The sequence below is a fragment of the Heterocephalus glaber genome, unplaced genomic scaffold (assembly GCF_053883595.1).
Source record: "Heterocephalus glaber isolate CG9 unplaced genomic scaffold, H.glaber_assembly_v1.0 deba00000331, whole genome shotgun sequence".
Lineage (NCBI taxonomy): Eukaryota > Metazoa > Chordata > Mammalia > Rodentia > Bathyergidae > Heterocephalus > Heterocephalus glaber.
The window spans coordinates 5377501-5393410 of NW_028258142.1; the positions used below are offsets into that span (position 1 = coordinate 5377501).

At 46.8% G+C, this 15910-nt stretch overlaps 2 protein-coding genes across 8 annotated transcripts in view; one reads left to right on the forward strand and one right to left on the reverse strand.

Moving 5' to 3' along the window:
• The window catches only part of Tshz1 (teashirt zinc finger homeobox 1), a 74792-nt gene extending 73762 nt beyond the window's left edge, over positions 1-1030 (reverse strand). Inside the window, exon 1 of one of the 3 annotated variants that reach the window (XM_004861941.4) lies at positions 1-1030. This exon is cut by the window's left edge and continues 233 nt beyond it. The gene's annotated coding sequence lies outside the window, so the exon portion shown is untranslated. The other 2 variants (XM_087191133.1, XM_087191116.1) reach the window with 2 other exon arrangements.
• A 1399-nt stretch (positions 1031-2429) lies between these two features.
• On the forward strand, positions 2430-10175 carry Ptgr3 (prostaglandin reductase 3). Of its 5 annotated transcripts, XM_087191166.1 has the most exons (3): positions 3141-3187; positions 6221-6273; positions 9037-10175. In XM_087191166.1, exon 3 carries the CDS (start codon positions 9197-9199, stop codon positions 9959-9961), a length of 765 nt encoding a protein of 254 aa, XP_087047292.1. In that variant the 5' UTR covers positions 3141-3187; positions 6221-6273; positions 9037-9196; the 3' UTR covers positions 9962-10175. The 5 variants fall into 5 exon arrangements, with proteins under 5 accessions (XP_004861999.1, XP_021097791.1, XP_087047292.1 ...); XM_004861942.3 differs by lacking the exons at positions 3141-3187; positions 6221-6273 and adding an exon at positions 2430-2781; XM_021242132.2 differs by lacking the exon at positions 6221-6273 and having other exon boundaries at positions 2437-3187.
• Positions 10176-15910: the final 5735 nt, after the last annotated feature.

A 15910-nucleotide genomic window follows, 5' to 3' on the forward strand; every position in this document is an offset into this window, starting at 1 on the left:
GGCCGCACGGGCCGCTCCCCGGCCGCGGGGCTGCGGGCGGAGCGCGCGGGGCCTGGGCGCCGAGCCCGCAGTCATCCCCGGCGCGGGCCGCGGGCGCAGCGAAGGGCGCTCGCAGGGCCGGCCCGCGGCCCGCGCTCCATGCCGCGCGCGCTGTGCTGGGCGGGCGCTGTCCGGGCGCCGCGCCGGGCGCTCCCGCGCCTTCCTCGGCGAGCTGGGGTCTCCGCGCGCAACTTTCTCGGCCCCTCTCCTCGCCCGGTGGGGGTCGCGGCGGGCGCTTTCAGTGCGCGGGTCGCAGCTCTCTCATTGTGCGCCAGCGAGGCCGATCGGGCTGTCCTTTTCCTCCCGCACTTAGTCTAGGAGGAAGAAAGCAAACAAGACAGAGGAGTGAAGCCCCCGTACATACATGCGCCGGGGGGATGTCAGCGCTGCTCCACCTTCCAAACAGTCACAGATCAAACAGTGTCACCGCTGGAGCGCCACTTTGTGCCCCGTGCTGCCCCCCCCCCGGTGGGGGGGCTTGGCCACCAGGATCTCCGCTTCTTCGGAGGCAAAATCTAATACAAACACATTTCGAGCATGGATTTTTGGCCGGTCTTGATCTTCCAACAGAAAATTTTGAAAAATATACAAAAAGCACCCTTTTCCAAAAAAAAAAAGCCAACAACAACAACCCGGAGAGTGTGTGCCAGGGGGGATGAAGAGCAGACATTCACTGGGTGGGCGAGGTGAGCGTGAACTGCCCCCCCCCAAACTCCTGGGAGAGAGGAGATGCACTCTCCCTCTCTCCTCTTTTCAGTGAAATATAACACACATTCGGATCGCAGAGCTTTCAGACAGTCTCAACTGATAGACAGACACATCGAGCTGCTTTTCCTGCTTCAGTTTTTACTCCTCCTCCTCTCGCCAACGTCACCCTGACAATTACAAATAGGTCTCACACAAACCATACCTGTCAATCTTTTTAATTGCTTTGTTTTCTTTTTTCTGGAGCTAAACAATATGACACAGAAAAGAAATCTTAATACAGCATAACATAAAAGATTGCTTGTTGGAGGAAGACATTCAGGGGGTTGTTATTATGATCCACTGGCTGATCCTGGGTAAAACCCATGTGCTCAAAGTCAAGTTAACCAGACTTTAGTTCCTGCAGTCTTAAACCTTTTAGTCCCCCCTCCCCAGCATGTATATGCATACACACACGCCCACGTGGATCCAAACCACCCTTGGGTGAAACTTGCCCTACATTTAAGAAAAAAAAATACCTATGTCACTTCTCCAACCTTAGTTTGGAGGTTAGACTTTGCTAGGAAAGGCACCGTGTGGCTTTTATGTTTTGGTAATTCGTGGGTAAGTGGAAAACCGGACATGCTTGTAAATTAAAATATACACCTTACATGAAAATTTAAAGATGGACTTGGCTCATCACAGAAAAGTGTAGAAATATTTAATTTGGTCCCTTTATGGAAAGTGAATTATTTGGTCAATGCACACAATTAGGGAGAAAATTGACACAGTAGAACGACAGCTCTTTCTGGCTGGGTTAGAAAATGAGGTCTTCATATATCATCGCGATGTCTCCAATTCTATTATGCCGGGGCAGCCCCACCTGGCACTTTAAAATGTTTATGTGCTCTGGGAATTTGGCCCTCTCGTTTCGGTGTGTGTTCTCTCTCAATGGAAACCTCTACCAGTCTTGTAGAGCCACTTAAAACATGCGTGGAAAAACATGAAATCTAGGCCAAGATAAATAAAATGGCTTAGTTCGTGCAACTTGCACGGGACAGGCCGAGGACACAGGACGCTGGCGAGGCGCTCCGGGGACTGGAGGCCCAAGGCTGGTGCGCGGGGTGCACAGGTCGCCCGTGGCCCTAGGCTGGACCTGGTCCGCGCGCACTGGCGCAGGAGCTCCCCGCCCGGCTCAGGCCCCGGCTTGCCCTGCCGCCGCCCTGGCCGCGCTCGGGGTTGATTTGTACCACCTTGCAAGGAAGTGAACGCTTCGCACGGGAAGGGGAGGCGCCTGCGCCGGCCGCCGCACCGCTCGGGGCCGCTCGGGGCCGCCCGGGGCCGCCGCGGCTCAGGGCCGGGAACAGCGGCCGACGCGCCGGCCCCTCGCTCGCCCCCCTCCCACCCCGCCCCCTGTTCTAGGAGAGTCAAATCCGGCTTTCAGAGCGTGTGGAGGGTGGGGATATCCGGTGCCTCTCCCGCGCCAGGAGGAGGGGGAGGGCAGAGAGGATCCTTGGCCAGTCTGCGCCAAGCAGATTCAAACCAAAACAAAAAGATTAAAGGAGCAGTGGCTAGGGTGGCCGCGATTGCCAGCCGGGACCCGGGCGGGCGCGCCGGTTTCTACTAGGGCTGTGCGGCTGGCTAGTGCTGCGCTCGGCGGGGCCGGGGGCGGGGGCGGGGGCGGGAGCCGAGCGTAGTGGGAAGGGGGGAGCCGAGGGGAGGGCCCGGGCCGGAGGAGGGGCGGACCCGCCCGCACGGAGCCGAGCCGAGCTGAGCCCCGCTGCCCGAACTGGGCGCGACCCCGACCGGCGACGGCAGCGCAGACAGCGGGCCGAGGCGAGGGCGGGCCATGTTGCGGCTGGCGCCCGCCTGCACCCGAACCATCGTGGACATGTCTTACTCCCGCCACTTCCTGGACTTCCAGGGCTCCGCCATCCCCCGAACCATGCAGAAGCTGGTAGTGACCCGGCTGAGCCCCAACTTCCGCGACGCGGTCACCCTGTGCCGGGACTGCCCGGTGCCGCTCCCTGGGGACCGAGACCTTCTCGTCCGAAACCGGTGAGCCCGGCGCGCGTCCTCTGCGGCGGCCCGCGCAGCGCCACTGCTGCCTATCCCGGGCCGCCTACGTGCCCACACTGCGGCGCGCGCCCGGACGCGCAGCCTGACTTTGCGAGATCCCGGGAAGTTGAACCCGCCGCCATCTGGCGAAAGCGAATGTAATGTGACTTGCTAGTGTGAATATTCGATGCCACCGAATGTCCTCAGAACTGGGGGTTATTTTAATTTGGGATTCCCCTCCCCTCCCCCACCCTTCCCTCCTCCCCCTCCCTCTCCCGAAATAAAACCGACCGGACCCAGAAGGGGAGGCTCCCCGCCCGGCCCACCCACGCGGGAACCCACTGTTCCTGCGTCGACGTAATCTGTAGTGGAACAGGAACAGCCCGGACACAACTGCGACGTTTAGGTAAACGTGCTTTGCAGGAAGCCGCGGGGCACCTGGCTAGCTTTTCCTGTCCCCTCCAGCTTGGCAGCCGCCTCGCAGCGGCGGAATCTTTCCTTGGCTGTGTTGAGTGCACCTTGCCCTTGTCGTCTGCGTGTTGTCAGTGCTGTGTGACTGTTGTCTGTCCCCTGAGTGCAAGGGCGCTCGCATGACGCGTGTCCCGGGCAGCTGGGCCAGGGCCGGGCGGTGGCATGGCTGCATTTGCCTACATGTTTGCAGACATTCTGGTGTCACTGAGGTTTTTGCTCGACCTTCTGACTGTCTTTTCCACTCCCCTGACCTTCACCTTAAATGCGTTTCCACCTAACTAATCCTTAGTTACTGGTGAAGCGACAGGAAGGAAAGAGCCCTCACTCTGTGGGAATCATACCCGCTTGGGTCTCTCTCTGGGCAGGGCTTCCCCTCCCTGCCAGACTTGTAAGCAAGGCGCTCCTCTATGCCCTGTGGCCTGCCAAGTCCCATCCGAAGCATTCCAGCGTTGTATGTTTCAGGTTTGATAATATTGTCACAGGGAAGAGTTAGCTCTGGCTGTAAATTGTGTGCCAGAAAGTACTAGAAACCCCTCGGGAAGGCAAAGTCTGAAGGACAGAATGTACCCTGCCCAAGTAGCTGTATGCAATTTTTAATCAGTGCAGTTCAGAAATTCCTATCAGCCTTCCAAACAGAATACTGACAGTGATATTAAACATCTGGAAACCTGTTGGAAATGTAGTAGTGGAGAGAGCCAAGGATGGGATTGAGGAGACCAGTAAGGAGTGCCTCAGAGGTAGAGGTGTGCGTGTGTCCTTAAAGGTGTTTGCCTTGGCCTTGCATATGGCAGAGGACAGCATCGTGGTGGGATGAACGCTAAGGCTGTGAAGTGTAAGAACACGGTCTGAGTGCATTCACGTGGGACACACGGAGTCCACAAGTGATCTGCCAGAAGTTAAGACCAGCTGAAAAGCTTTATAAACAAACTCTGGTGGGGGAAGCATTCCACGCAGGGTTTTTTGTGATACGGTATTGACTAAACGCTAATAAAAACACAGAACCGCGTTAATAAAATGTCTTTTAAAAACAGGTGTGAATGGGGAGGGAGCTACAGGAGGGTACAGGCCCAAGGAAGCTGTGAAGTTTGAGAAGCAAACGCCAAACCTTAGCGTGGTGGGACCATCTGCCACCTGTGGAGGTGGTTGTGCTCCTACACTGCTGAGTATCTCCACTCTACCTGCCAGTGTAAACTGTAAACTCTGGGGTACCATTCCCTCTCTTTTCTCCCTTCAGGAGTTACTGCCAGTCCTGCCCCCTCCAGTTCCCTTTCCCCAAATGGCTGTCTCTCTGTCTCTCTGTCTGTCTGGCTCTCTCTCTCTCTCTCTCTCTCTCTCTCTCTCTCTCTCTCTCCCTCCCCCCTCTCTCTCTCTCTCACACACACACACACACACACACACACACACAGAGCAGGGAATGTCCTTGGTCACCAGAGTTGTTCCCAAAGCCCAGGGATTTGGATCACTGAATTCAGTGGTCCCAGCGCAGGAGCACTAGCTTGGTTTAGGTTACTTTAAAATCCGTCCCTCTTCTTTCCATCCACATATGCCAGAAATCCCCTTCATATAAATATTGTATTTATAGGAACAACTTGACCTCTAACTTTTATCTTGAATCCAGAAAAAAAAATGGAGCTACTTTTCTGCGAATTGGGAGGCGCAGGAACGTTAGCCTCCCCCTTACCCAGCTCTGTTGCAAAGTCTGCTCCAATTGTAGGCAGGTCTCATTCTTTTGAACAGTTCTAGTAGAGTTAGTATCTTACTGATTTTTAAGAAGAAAGGTTTAATAATTTACTGCAAGTTAGTTCATTTAAATCCTCGACCAAATCTCCCCATAAGCAGTGTTAATTGCATTACAATGTTATGCAAGCGCTTCTCATTTTTATCATAATGAAATCTGCTCTGGAGTGAATGGATTAAGCCCAAATTCTCGCTTATGGAAGGGTATTTGGAGGTTTTAGTTGTGTTCCATCTGACTTTTTTTTAGTGAACATTTCATTCCGTCTTAACAAAAAATACAAATTCTTCGTAAGGAGAGAAGTGCTTGTAAGCTAGACATTGATTTAGAATAATAAAGTTTACCATTGAGGGGAGGTGTGAAAAGGGGTGTACAAGATTTCCCTAGAATGTGTAGTTGACATTCCTTTACCCGATTCGCACCTCCGTTTCTTTGCACGCAGGAAAACTTCTGATTTCCCCCTCTTCGCTGGGCTCTGGGATAAGAAAAAGGGAGAGAGCATCTCTGGGTCAAATCAGTTTGTTCGATATTTTTAGCTTTTTCGTAAGAGGGTGACAGATTATTCGTTTCCAAATATTTCTAACGATTTTCTCCTTAAGTGTAAGATAATGGAGCAGAGAGTTTGTAGGAATGGCCAATAGAGGGGGATGGGGAAGGCGTTTTTTGATAAACGGTTTGTTGCTCACGCGAGGGTAAAAATACTTCCGTTCACTCTCCAGGCCGAGATTCCTTTCTTTTATTTCTTCTTTCTTTTTTCCTTTCTTCCTTTTTAATTTTTTTAAAAGAAAGTATGATTTGAACGATTTTGTTTTGTATCCCATTATTAAGTGCTTTTGCTGTGCACTTGCGTCCGCATTTGATTTTTGTTCAAAAGAAAGCATTTCTCTCTCTGTAAGATCTCCTTGTTTCACAATAAACAGCACGAAGGGGTTCAGCCCTTTTTAGTCTAAATAAAGTAAAAGTATATATTTGAGGACCGCCCTTCCGGGTCCCATTCTTATTCCTGGGGTCCCTGGATTTTAGTCTTTTTCAGTGGATCCTCCTGTCGGATTGCTAGAACCCTCTACTCTCTATAAGCACACATTTTCAACTAAGTGGGGGCGGCTGCAAGGCTCTCCTCTGCGCAGCCTTCCCAGCTTCTTCCCGTTTTGCTGCTCACCATCCCTTTCTGTCCTGGCACCCGAATGGGCCCCTTTTCCCTCTGAAGCAGCTCTGCCCTTGAACTTGTTTCAGTGGAGCCACAGCTAAGGCTGGAGACCCTGGCACAGCTTCTTACCAAAGCCCAGGTAAGGACGGACCAGTTCCCGGCTGCAGCTGTCTGACAGCGGGGAGGGAGATGTGGCTTCGAAACTGGATCTAGGAGAGAGGAGAGACAGGAGGCCTGGTACCGGGGCCCGGAGACCCGGGAGAAGGCGAGGTGAGCTAGCCCAGCTTCCTCATCGCGGGCGGGTGCCTCCAGCCCAGGCTTCCTTCCTAGCTGAAGCACGCTGTAGAAGACCTCAGGGCTGGGGGACAGAATGGTGGGGTGCGTGGAGGCCAGGGTCTTGTCCGGCCCCCCGCCTGGGGTGGGGGTCTGACAGATGCAGGGGTCCAGTGGTTCTGTTTAGGACTCAGAAGAACTTGTCCACCAGGCGGAAGCCCCTGTGTCGGGCACGAGGTCGAGGTTATGCGTCCTGTGTCTCTGCACGGGGAAGCCAAGGCCAGGCTGCACGGGAAGGGGGTCACCAGTGTCTGGGAGTGATGATGGGGAGCCCATGGCCTGCGGTGGGGTGGCTTGGCACTTGAGGGAGAGGACCCAGCAGTGCTCACAGCCGGTGCCCCAAGGCTGGAGACAGGAGCTGCTGGGCCTGCGGGTGGGCTCCAGGGCCCCAGTGCCTGCCAGGGCGGTGCGGGCAAAGAACCTCAGGTTTGGGATCGGTGTGGTTTTTAAGCAAACCCCGTGGCACACTCAAGGCTGCCCAGCAGCAGCCATCGCTCTGCTTTGGGCCGAGCCCCCCTGCCACCTCTCCAAACTTGGCTTGAGGCGCCCTTGTCCTGTCCTGCTGGCACCTCCCTCGCGCTGCTTTTCCCCTCCAGTGTACCAGCCACTTCTCTGCCTTGTCCCTCTCAGCAGGGAGGGAGCACTGCGGCTTCTTCCTGTAGAGCCCCCTGGACTGGACTGGACACCCCGGTTGGGGGGAATGGGGGGAGTTTGAAGGGCCACCAAAGAGAAGCTGACTGACTGCCCTGAGAGTGTCCCTTGGAGCTCAAGGTAGGGACTCCCCTCCCCTCCCCGAAGAGGAGCCGCCAACATTTTCCGTTGAGGCTGGGGGAGGGGGCAGGAAAGGGTTAACTGGGCCAAGGATCCCGGAGAGCTGTACTGGGCTTGAGCCCCGGTCCCCTCACCACTTAGCAAACCCAACTATCACCCCCACCCCACGGGCACCTTTCCCAGAGTTTGCTTTACAGCCTAAGGCAGGACAGATGCTTGGGCTGTGCCCCTGGCTGCCTCTGTGAAGTCCAGAGCAAGCTCCCAAGAAGCTGGCCCTTCTCGGAAAGGCCGGGCCCTGCGAATTCTGTAAACTTAAGGGAAAAATGGCAAGTCCTCCGCCCTTCTCTAAAAATAAATTGTAGGCATCTTGGTATTAAATGCCAGATGAGAAACCTGCAAAAATAATTGTTCCCACTTCTCACTACGACACATTATTTAGGGCATGGAATTCGGTAACATGTTGTGGAGGCTGTGGTGAACAGACTTCAGTTAGGAGCTTGACTTAGGGAAAGAAACTGCTTCCCAGCTTCCTTATTTCCTTAATCTGCAGAGAACTTTGTGCTTGGTAAATAGACGGTAATCAAGGGAGCATTTGCAAGTGCACACAGTGAGTATATTCCAGTGAAACTGTATCCTCACCCAGTTTTGGTTTATTAAGTTAAATTTTAAAATTCTTTCAAAGTGACCTACTGAATAGCTTTTCTTCTGCCAACAGCTACTACCTTTTATTGCATTTTTAGGGACCTCCCTTATCTGTCAAAGCCACCTTCTGATATTTTTAATAAATCACTTTTTTCTGTGCGTATCAGGGTATTTTTTTATTATGACATATATACTGAAAATTTTTTAAAAGCTGATAAAAGTACCGGCCTCACAATTAAATTGACTCTGGATACCATAATGAAACTAATCATCTGGTATTAATCAAGTTATGTCTCTGCTTCTTGTTGAGGAAAAATACAGTAACAATTTGCTTTCCTTTTCATCTGAAAAGGACTGTAAAATGTTGAATGTTCCATAAAAATTATTTTCCCCAATTTCTGTTCAATTAACCAAAATGCGTATGTTTTACACTGGACAGTTAACACCAGAGAGAAAATTTTCTGCAGCCGCTTAAAACAGCCAGGACAGTAACATGTAGCAACCGATGACCTTGCATGTTCCATCAATCTTTAATAATATCATTGTCATTACTATTATTATCTGAGGTGTTAACTTGTTGCCAGAATCAATTCAAGACTACTTTGAATGTCTTTTATCCCAGTGCTGTTTTAAGCATTTTTGTTGAGAGGCCATGAATTTCCAACTCATAACTCCAGTGAAGTTTATATGTAATGAGGGTTTCTGACTTTTTTCTTTCTCTTTTCCTTATTTCTTCTTTTGAAGGAGGATGGAAATAAATGGCATATGAAATAAATCACTGGCTGATTAAAGTGATACGAAATTATTCCTAAATTGAGGAAGAGTAAAATATGATACAATTCAGTATGGATCATTGTTGGTCTGGGGATTTAGCTCAGTGGTGCTGCTACCTGCCTCGCAAGCACAAGTTTGATCCCCGGTACCAAAAAAAATAAAACTGAAAGAAATTATGTTCAGTGTAGATCATTGTTGAGCTAATACATGTTTGATTTCTTTTTCAGTGGAACAGCAGGACTAATTTTCCCAAATTGTATCAGATCCTATAGCTTAGCGACCCCCACAGTCACCAGAATTAGAGAGATATTTTTTCTAACCAAAATATAAAGGCCTTAGCAAGGAAAACATCCTAATCCATTTGTATTTTTTTTTCTTCCAGATTTGTTGGTATTAATGCATCTGACATCAACTATTCAGCCGGCCGCTATGACCCATCGGTGAAGCCCCCCTTTGATATAGGTTTTGAGGGGATTGGGGAGGTGGTAGCGTTAGGTCTCTCTGCCAGTGCCAGATACACCGTGGGCCAGGCTGTGGCTTACATGACACCTGGTTCCTTTGCTGAGTACACAGTTGTGCCTGACAACCATGCAACTCCGGTGCCCTCAGTGAAACCAGAGTATCTTACCCTGCTGGTAAGTGGCACCACTGCATACCTCAGCCTAAAAGAGCTTGGAGAACTGTCAGAAGGGAAGAAAGTTTTGGTGACAGCAGCAGCTGGGGGGACGGGCCAGTTTGCTGTGCAGCTCTCAAAGAAGGCAAAGTGCCATGTGATTGGAACCTGTTCTTCTGATGAAAAGTCTGCTTTCCTAAAGTCTATCGGATGTGATCGTCCCATCAACTACAAAACTGAGCCTGTTGGAACCATCCTGAAACACGAGTACCCGGAAGGTATAGATGTGGTCTATGAATCTGTTGGGGGAGCCATGTTTGACTTGGCTGTAGATGCCTTGGCTACCAAAGGGCGCTTGATAGTAATTGGGTTTATCTCTGGCTACCAGAGTCCTACTGGCCTTTCGCCTGTGAAAGCAGGAACACTGCCAGTCAAATTGCTGAAGAAATCTGCCAGCATCTGTGGCTTCCTCCTGAATCACCATCTCTCCAAGTATCAGGCAGCCATGGAGCACTTGCTCAAGCTGTGTGCCAGTGGGGACCTGGCCTGTGAAGTGGACCTTGGTGACCTGTCTCTAGAGGGCAGGTTTACTGGCCTGAACTCCATATTCCGGGCTGTCGATTATATGTACATGGGGAAAAACACTGGAAAAATTGTAGTTGAATTACCTCACTCTGTCAACAGTAAGCTGTAAAAACAGAACAATGACATAAATCAAAGGAGAAAGAAAACGAGTACTTTATGCCTCAGAATTACTCAAATCAATTTATTTTAGTTGGTAGTGGATATAATATTTTTTAAAGCAACAGTAAGGTGTTAATGAATGTAGATCTCTCTCTCCCTCCTCCCCTGTTGGACAAAAAAAAAAGTGCCAATAAAAGTTCCCTCCATGGCTAAGAGGTAAAACATTTACATTCGATTCTTTCGTCATGGACGGTCTCATTCCAGATTTTATTGTTCCAAGGAAGTAAATTAATTCCTGATGCAGCGCCTGATCAAATCAGTATGTCTTCAGCTTGATGAGATTTTAAAATCAGTCTTGAAAACAGTTCAGAGCCTTCTTTGCTGTGGGAGACTTTGCGCTTGTGTTAATAAGTAGTCTGCAAGTGAGAGGTATAGTGAAAGACAGCCATGTATTTTCACTGTCCGTATCCTCAGGACATAGCCCCCTACCCTTTTTTCTATAAATCACTAAACTATCTAAACAGACATTTGGAGGAGAAGTCTCCTCAAAATTTGATTTGCTTGTGTTTAGAAAATGATTCAGCAAACACAGATGGATCTTAAAGAAGAGTCTATTTGATAGCTTTATCCAGAATCATCCTGTTAAGATGTATGGAATGGAAAATTTCCCTGATCTTTTAAGAAGCCAATTAGTGTTGAAAATTTACATAGACAGGAAGTAGGTTTTGGAAAGGGAAACTACAGAGTTTAAATTGATTTTTAATATATGCACAGAAAAGAAAAAAGTATGTGCAACTTTCACAGTGAGCATTTGCCTACACAACATGGACCACAGAAGGGAACACACCCTGGAGGCACAGGTAAGGGGTTAATAATGCTACACTTCATGTGCCTGAGGGAGCACGGGGACCTAATTGATCTAAATAATAATGTATTTGCTTCTGTTGGAAGCTTGTGGTCCAGGGATATGGGTTTGTGCTCTGTTCATGGAAACAGAATAGCAGTCAGTGATCCCGTATTTCCGTTGCACTTCTCCAGTGTTCTGGTGGAATGAGATGCTCTTTGTCACCATTGCCTAGTGTCTCACACACACACACACACACACACACACATATGAAAAGTAGCTTTCTCTTCTGAATCATCCCACAGCTGGTCCACTAGCTTCTTAACCTTCAGTGCCACAAAGGTTGTCACCACTTTCATCCTTAAGTCAAAATCCCACAGTGCCTTCTAATTGAAGGTGGAGCCCACCAGATTATTTTGCAGAATGTTGAGTTTTGAGCATCAGACATGCTCAAAAGAGGAGTGTGATTAAAGAGGAATGTAATTAAAGATGCTCCAGGAAACTTGGGGACCAGATTTAATTCTTTTCTTGCATCCGAGGAGCAAGGAAATCCTACTGCTGAACAGCACTTAGTATCTATTTTACAAGATTTACTCATTTTCAGGTGCCTAATGTAGCTGCTAGCATGCATGCACAACAATACAATTTATATGGTAAATGGAACCAAATAATGGCTTCACTGAATGTTATGGCTGCACTGAAGGGAAATGTCACGGTAAATAGCTGCCAAATTATGGATCATGCCGAAGTGTCACAACTGCACTAAAGACAAATAGCACTAGAGGCTATTGCCACTGTGACGCTTTTGAGTTATGAAGAAGGGTAGCAGCCTGATTCGAGGCTCTTTGTGTCCTCATCCTTGCAAAGGGCTAGTAGTGCAGGGGACAAGAAAGGCTAGTCCAATGTGGTGCTTAGTTATTAATCTGTCCCTTTCAGACCTAACAGCTGTAGCAAAACAGAAAGAGACTTTGCTTCCTTGCTCTTTGATACACAAACAAAGCGGGGGTGGGGGGGACAGGTTTTATGAATGTAACCGTGCTCAGAAAATGACTGGTAATGGAAAAATGTTGTTATAAAATAATCTAATCAAAGGATATTATTAAATTTAACATAGTATATGTCTGAAAGGCTTAGTTGCTTCTTATGCAGATGGATGTGTGAAATCTAAGCAATAATGCACTTTCCCTCTCGGTAAAGACTTGAGGACTGAGGACATTACCAACTAAATTGCTTCTTCTAAACTGAAGTGAGTCCCGGATTCTTTCATTTTAATGGGAGGGTAATAAAGATGAAAGACCAACATTTTATCTGATGGATCCCTTAAGCTACGGAGTAGAAATTTATTATGTTTTGAGGGGATATACTAAATTCAGCTATGCAAAAATAAAATCCAAACACCCAGGTTTAAAATAAAACATAATCGGAAAACCTCATGTTCTCTCTGTCCCCACACTGAGAAACTACAGTGCATGCTGTTTTCATTTATTCTTAGAAAACAAGCATGAAAGATTTCGGTTATTCAGATAATGCCAAAAATATGTTTAAACGTTTTTTTATTCTTTTGAAAAATGATTTGTAAATTGAAGGTCATAGTTCAGCATCAGTTTCATCCTCTGGGATTATTGTTCAAGACTGGCCTCTAATGGGAGGTGAAATGGTGCGAGGGTTTCTATACCTTTCTTCTCAGCTGTACTACATATCACAAAAAGTACATCCATAATTCAGGGCTGTTGTCAGTCTTTGTTTTAGAGAAGGGGCCCGGGTAGAAGAATCACAGTGGGTAAATTATTCCTCAGTTTTCAGTGTGGACTTCTCTGCATGTTGGGTTTAAGGTCACTGGCCAGGCAGGAAGGAAAGAGCTTGGCTCTTAAAATACAGCATCCCAAGAATTAGGTACCATTTGGTCATGTCTTCTAAAAAGCCAAATGCTATTTTTTCAAATCTGTTTTGCATGCAGAAAAGACCAACAGTATCTTTTCAGGTCCCTTTGACAATGATAACTACTGCTGACTGATTTCAGCACTAAAAAAAATCAAGGATTAGTTTGCAAAGAAATGACAAAGTTTACACAGTATGTTCTGTAAATTGTTATTGTATGATTCCATCTGAATGAAGTTTCTCAGGAGTGGAATAAATGGTCATTAGTATTATGTTCCGTATTTGTCCAATGAACGTGCAGTGACAAGTAGCTGCTGCTGATTAAAATGAAAATCCTGCATTACGTACTTGAGGAACATTGCAGCTAATGAGGATGTAATGTCCTCGGTACAGCACAGACCTTCTTTTTGTGTTTCTCACCACAAGATGCTGGAAACTTGACAGATGATATCATTCAAGACACATGCCTGCCTTAGGGACCTGATTTTTGGCGTCCTGCTTCTGGCTTTTGTTTGGGTAACATTTATAATGGCCACCCGACTTGTACCTGTAACGTTTTAACCCATCCTGGAGCATGAATTTACCACAGTCATGGTAGCCTTTAAAATGAGACAGTGCTAAGCACCAAAATATTTTTCTTGATTACTTTACCACATGTCCATGTAGGATAAATACCATATTGTAGATTATATAAAATTAGATGAGCAATGTGTAGCTTTCAGATAAATATAATAAAAAACCAACAGTTATCAACATTGGATGATAATTTCCTGAGGTTTGCAAATTTTATGAATGTAATTCAGGTACAGAATTGCCTGATTTGGTGAATTCATGATTTATTTATACTTTCCACTTACTTACATATTTTGTGATTTATAAAATTTAGAGAAAAATTAAGCTTTATTAATGAATTTTGCAATTTTTTAGTTTTCTTTTGATTGTTCATTTGTTTGATTTTGAAAAGCTACATTTTCTGTAACTAATTTCCCAATTGTGGTCCAGAATTAAATATTTAGTGTCATATTTCCCCTGAAAATCAAAATGCAAAGCTTGATTATCAATGCTATAATGGTATGGTCATGTTAAATATTGAATTCTGTTTTTACTAGCCTTTTAGCATCATGCTATTTCAATTCATAAAAGGAGGAATGCTTGGTATGAGGGCCTTATTGCTTATTATTACCATGAGTAGTCTACAGAAGATTAGCCAAAAAATTATATGAAATACAAAAATAATACTTTGCTAACATGTATCAGTTCAAGTAAATCTTGGTATAGAGAGTTGATATTCAAAGAAAGCCAAATAAGGATCATAAACGTGCCCTGGTGTACATACACCTACCACGTACTCTTGGTACTCTGCTTGTAGACCTTCCTCTCAGGGCCACTCCAAGCATCGCAAGGGGGTTGGATGCACTCAGGATGTGTGTAGTGGATCCCCAAAGCAGGAGGGTAAGTACTGCATGGAGGACAGTTTGGGGAAAACCAATATGTGTTTCATATGTGCTAAGAAGCCATGAGCCAAAAGCACAGAGATTTAAAAGGTCCCCTTAAGTAAGAGTTTCCCTTGAAGGGTACTATCTGACAGTGTCTTTCTGCCAATGTGAAATTAAAATAATAATTAAAACACACCCTGCTGATGGGTGGCAGCATCCAATATGAAAGATGGATTTGTGATTAGAGCTCAGAAAAATGTTCCATGAAAATGCCAGCTACTGTTGTTTCTTACCCTCTGCATGTGGAGAGCTGAGTAAGGTCTTAGAATGACTCCTGTGAACAGCTCCTTTGGTCAGTGGAAGGTGGGGAAAGATATAAGGAATACAGGGCATCCCACTTGGAAGCACTTTGCCTTATACCCTCTATGCCCAAACCTGAAAGATCCTTTCCAGCTCAGGGGGTGGCTGTTACCAGCAGAAACTTACAACTGGAAGGAGCTTGTGTCCTCTGCCTTCATAAATGAATTGCCCTTTATGTGGCAAAATTTGGGGTTAATGGGTAATCTAGTTCTACCTATTTTATAAGTGAAGAGTCTAAGACACAGAAAGAACAGGAGCCCTGTTTAAGGTTACAAATTCTGCTGGATTCAGAAGCCAGGACACAGATAGAGCCCTCAGGCCCCCTCTGCACCATCCTCTTTGCCATCTGCCAAGGTCCCCCAGTGTCTGGCTGAGTATGTTGCAGAACAACAGCTGTTCTTTGTTACGAATCTCGTGGATAAGATGATGGGAAACCCAGGGAAAGTATGGTTCTGACCCTGACAGTGTCATCACCTCTTTAATCGAGCACAAAGTAGGGTGACAAATCATTTGATTCTGTGTCATCTAAATATCACACAACCTTTTGAAGGAAAACGAAACAAAACCCAGTGGAATCATGGCTGAATACCCACAATTTAGTTTTACTGCTACAAGGTACGTCTCTTTACCAGTATATCCTTAAATACCAAATAAAGTCAAATAAGGAAAATCATATGTAGAATGCTCACTCTCCAGAACTATTTCCCCTACTCATTTTGCCTATCAAAAGCTGTTAATGATCAGCTGTCATAATCATTTGTAGTAAAATATCTTGAATTTGAACTTGCTTTTTGTACCTGAAATCGAGTTCTGACTCAGAAGCTCAGTGCTGCATGGCAGGGGCTGCCTCACTGGTAGCAGGAAGTGCCAAGAGGTGAAGGGGATACTGATGAGTATGGAGAAGACTTCATGGGGTGCACGTTTCATTTTCTGATGTGGCAAGAACCTCATACTCCGCACAAACAACACGTCATAATTAAGGCTCAGAACTAAGCCATTCAGAACCACATGACATTGAACACTCATGTCTTTCCCTGTCGTTTCTGTCTTCTTTCCCTCAAACCCATGCATAACAAGTGTAAACTTTCAACTTTACCTGAACAAATCCTTTCCCAGTAGAACCAGCTTCTTTTAACATTGAAAAATCACTTCACAGGAACGGCAACAATGTCAAAGGCAATCACACTTTGTAGGAAACCTCACTGCTCACCATGGGACCAGTGGCTAGAGTGTTCTGTCTACGTGTTGGAATTTGCATTTGGAAATTGAATTGTCTCCTTGAGAGTTTTTACTCAATGTAACTTTTACATCCTGGATGGGTAGGCCATCCTGGATGTAAAAGTTACATCCTGGTACATCAGTATATATGAATGAGTTGAAAGAGCCCCAGCGTCACCCTAGTTGTTCAAAAAATGCTCATTCTGTAACAGCAGTATAATTA

What these genes read in the sequence shown, in the direction of transcription:
- Ptgr3 (XM_004861942.3), top strand. Translation starts at nt 2,573, where the DNA reads ATGTTGCGGCTGGCGCCCGCCTGCACCCGAACCATCGTGGACATGTCT. An exon ending in GACCTTCTCGTCCGAAACCG is followed by an intron (nt 2,782 to 9,036) that starts GTGAGCCCGGCG and finishes TTTTTCTTCCAG; the next exon opens with ATTTGTTGGTATTAATGCAT.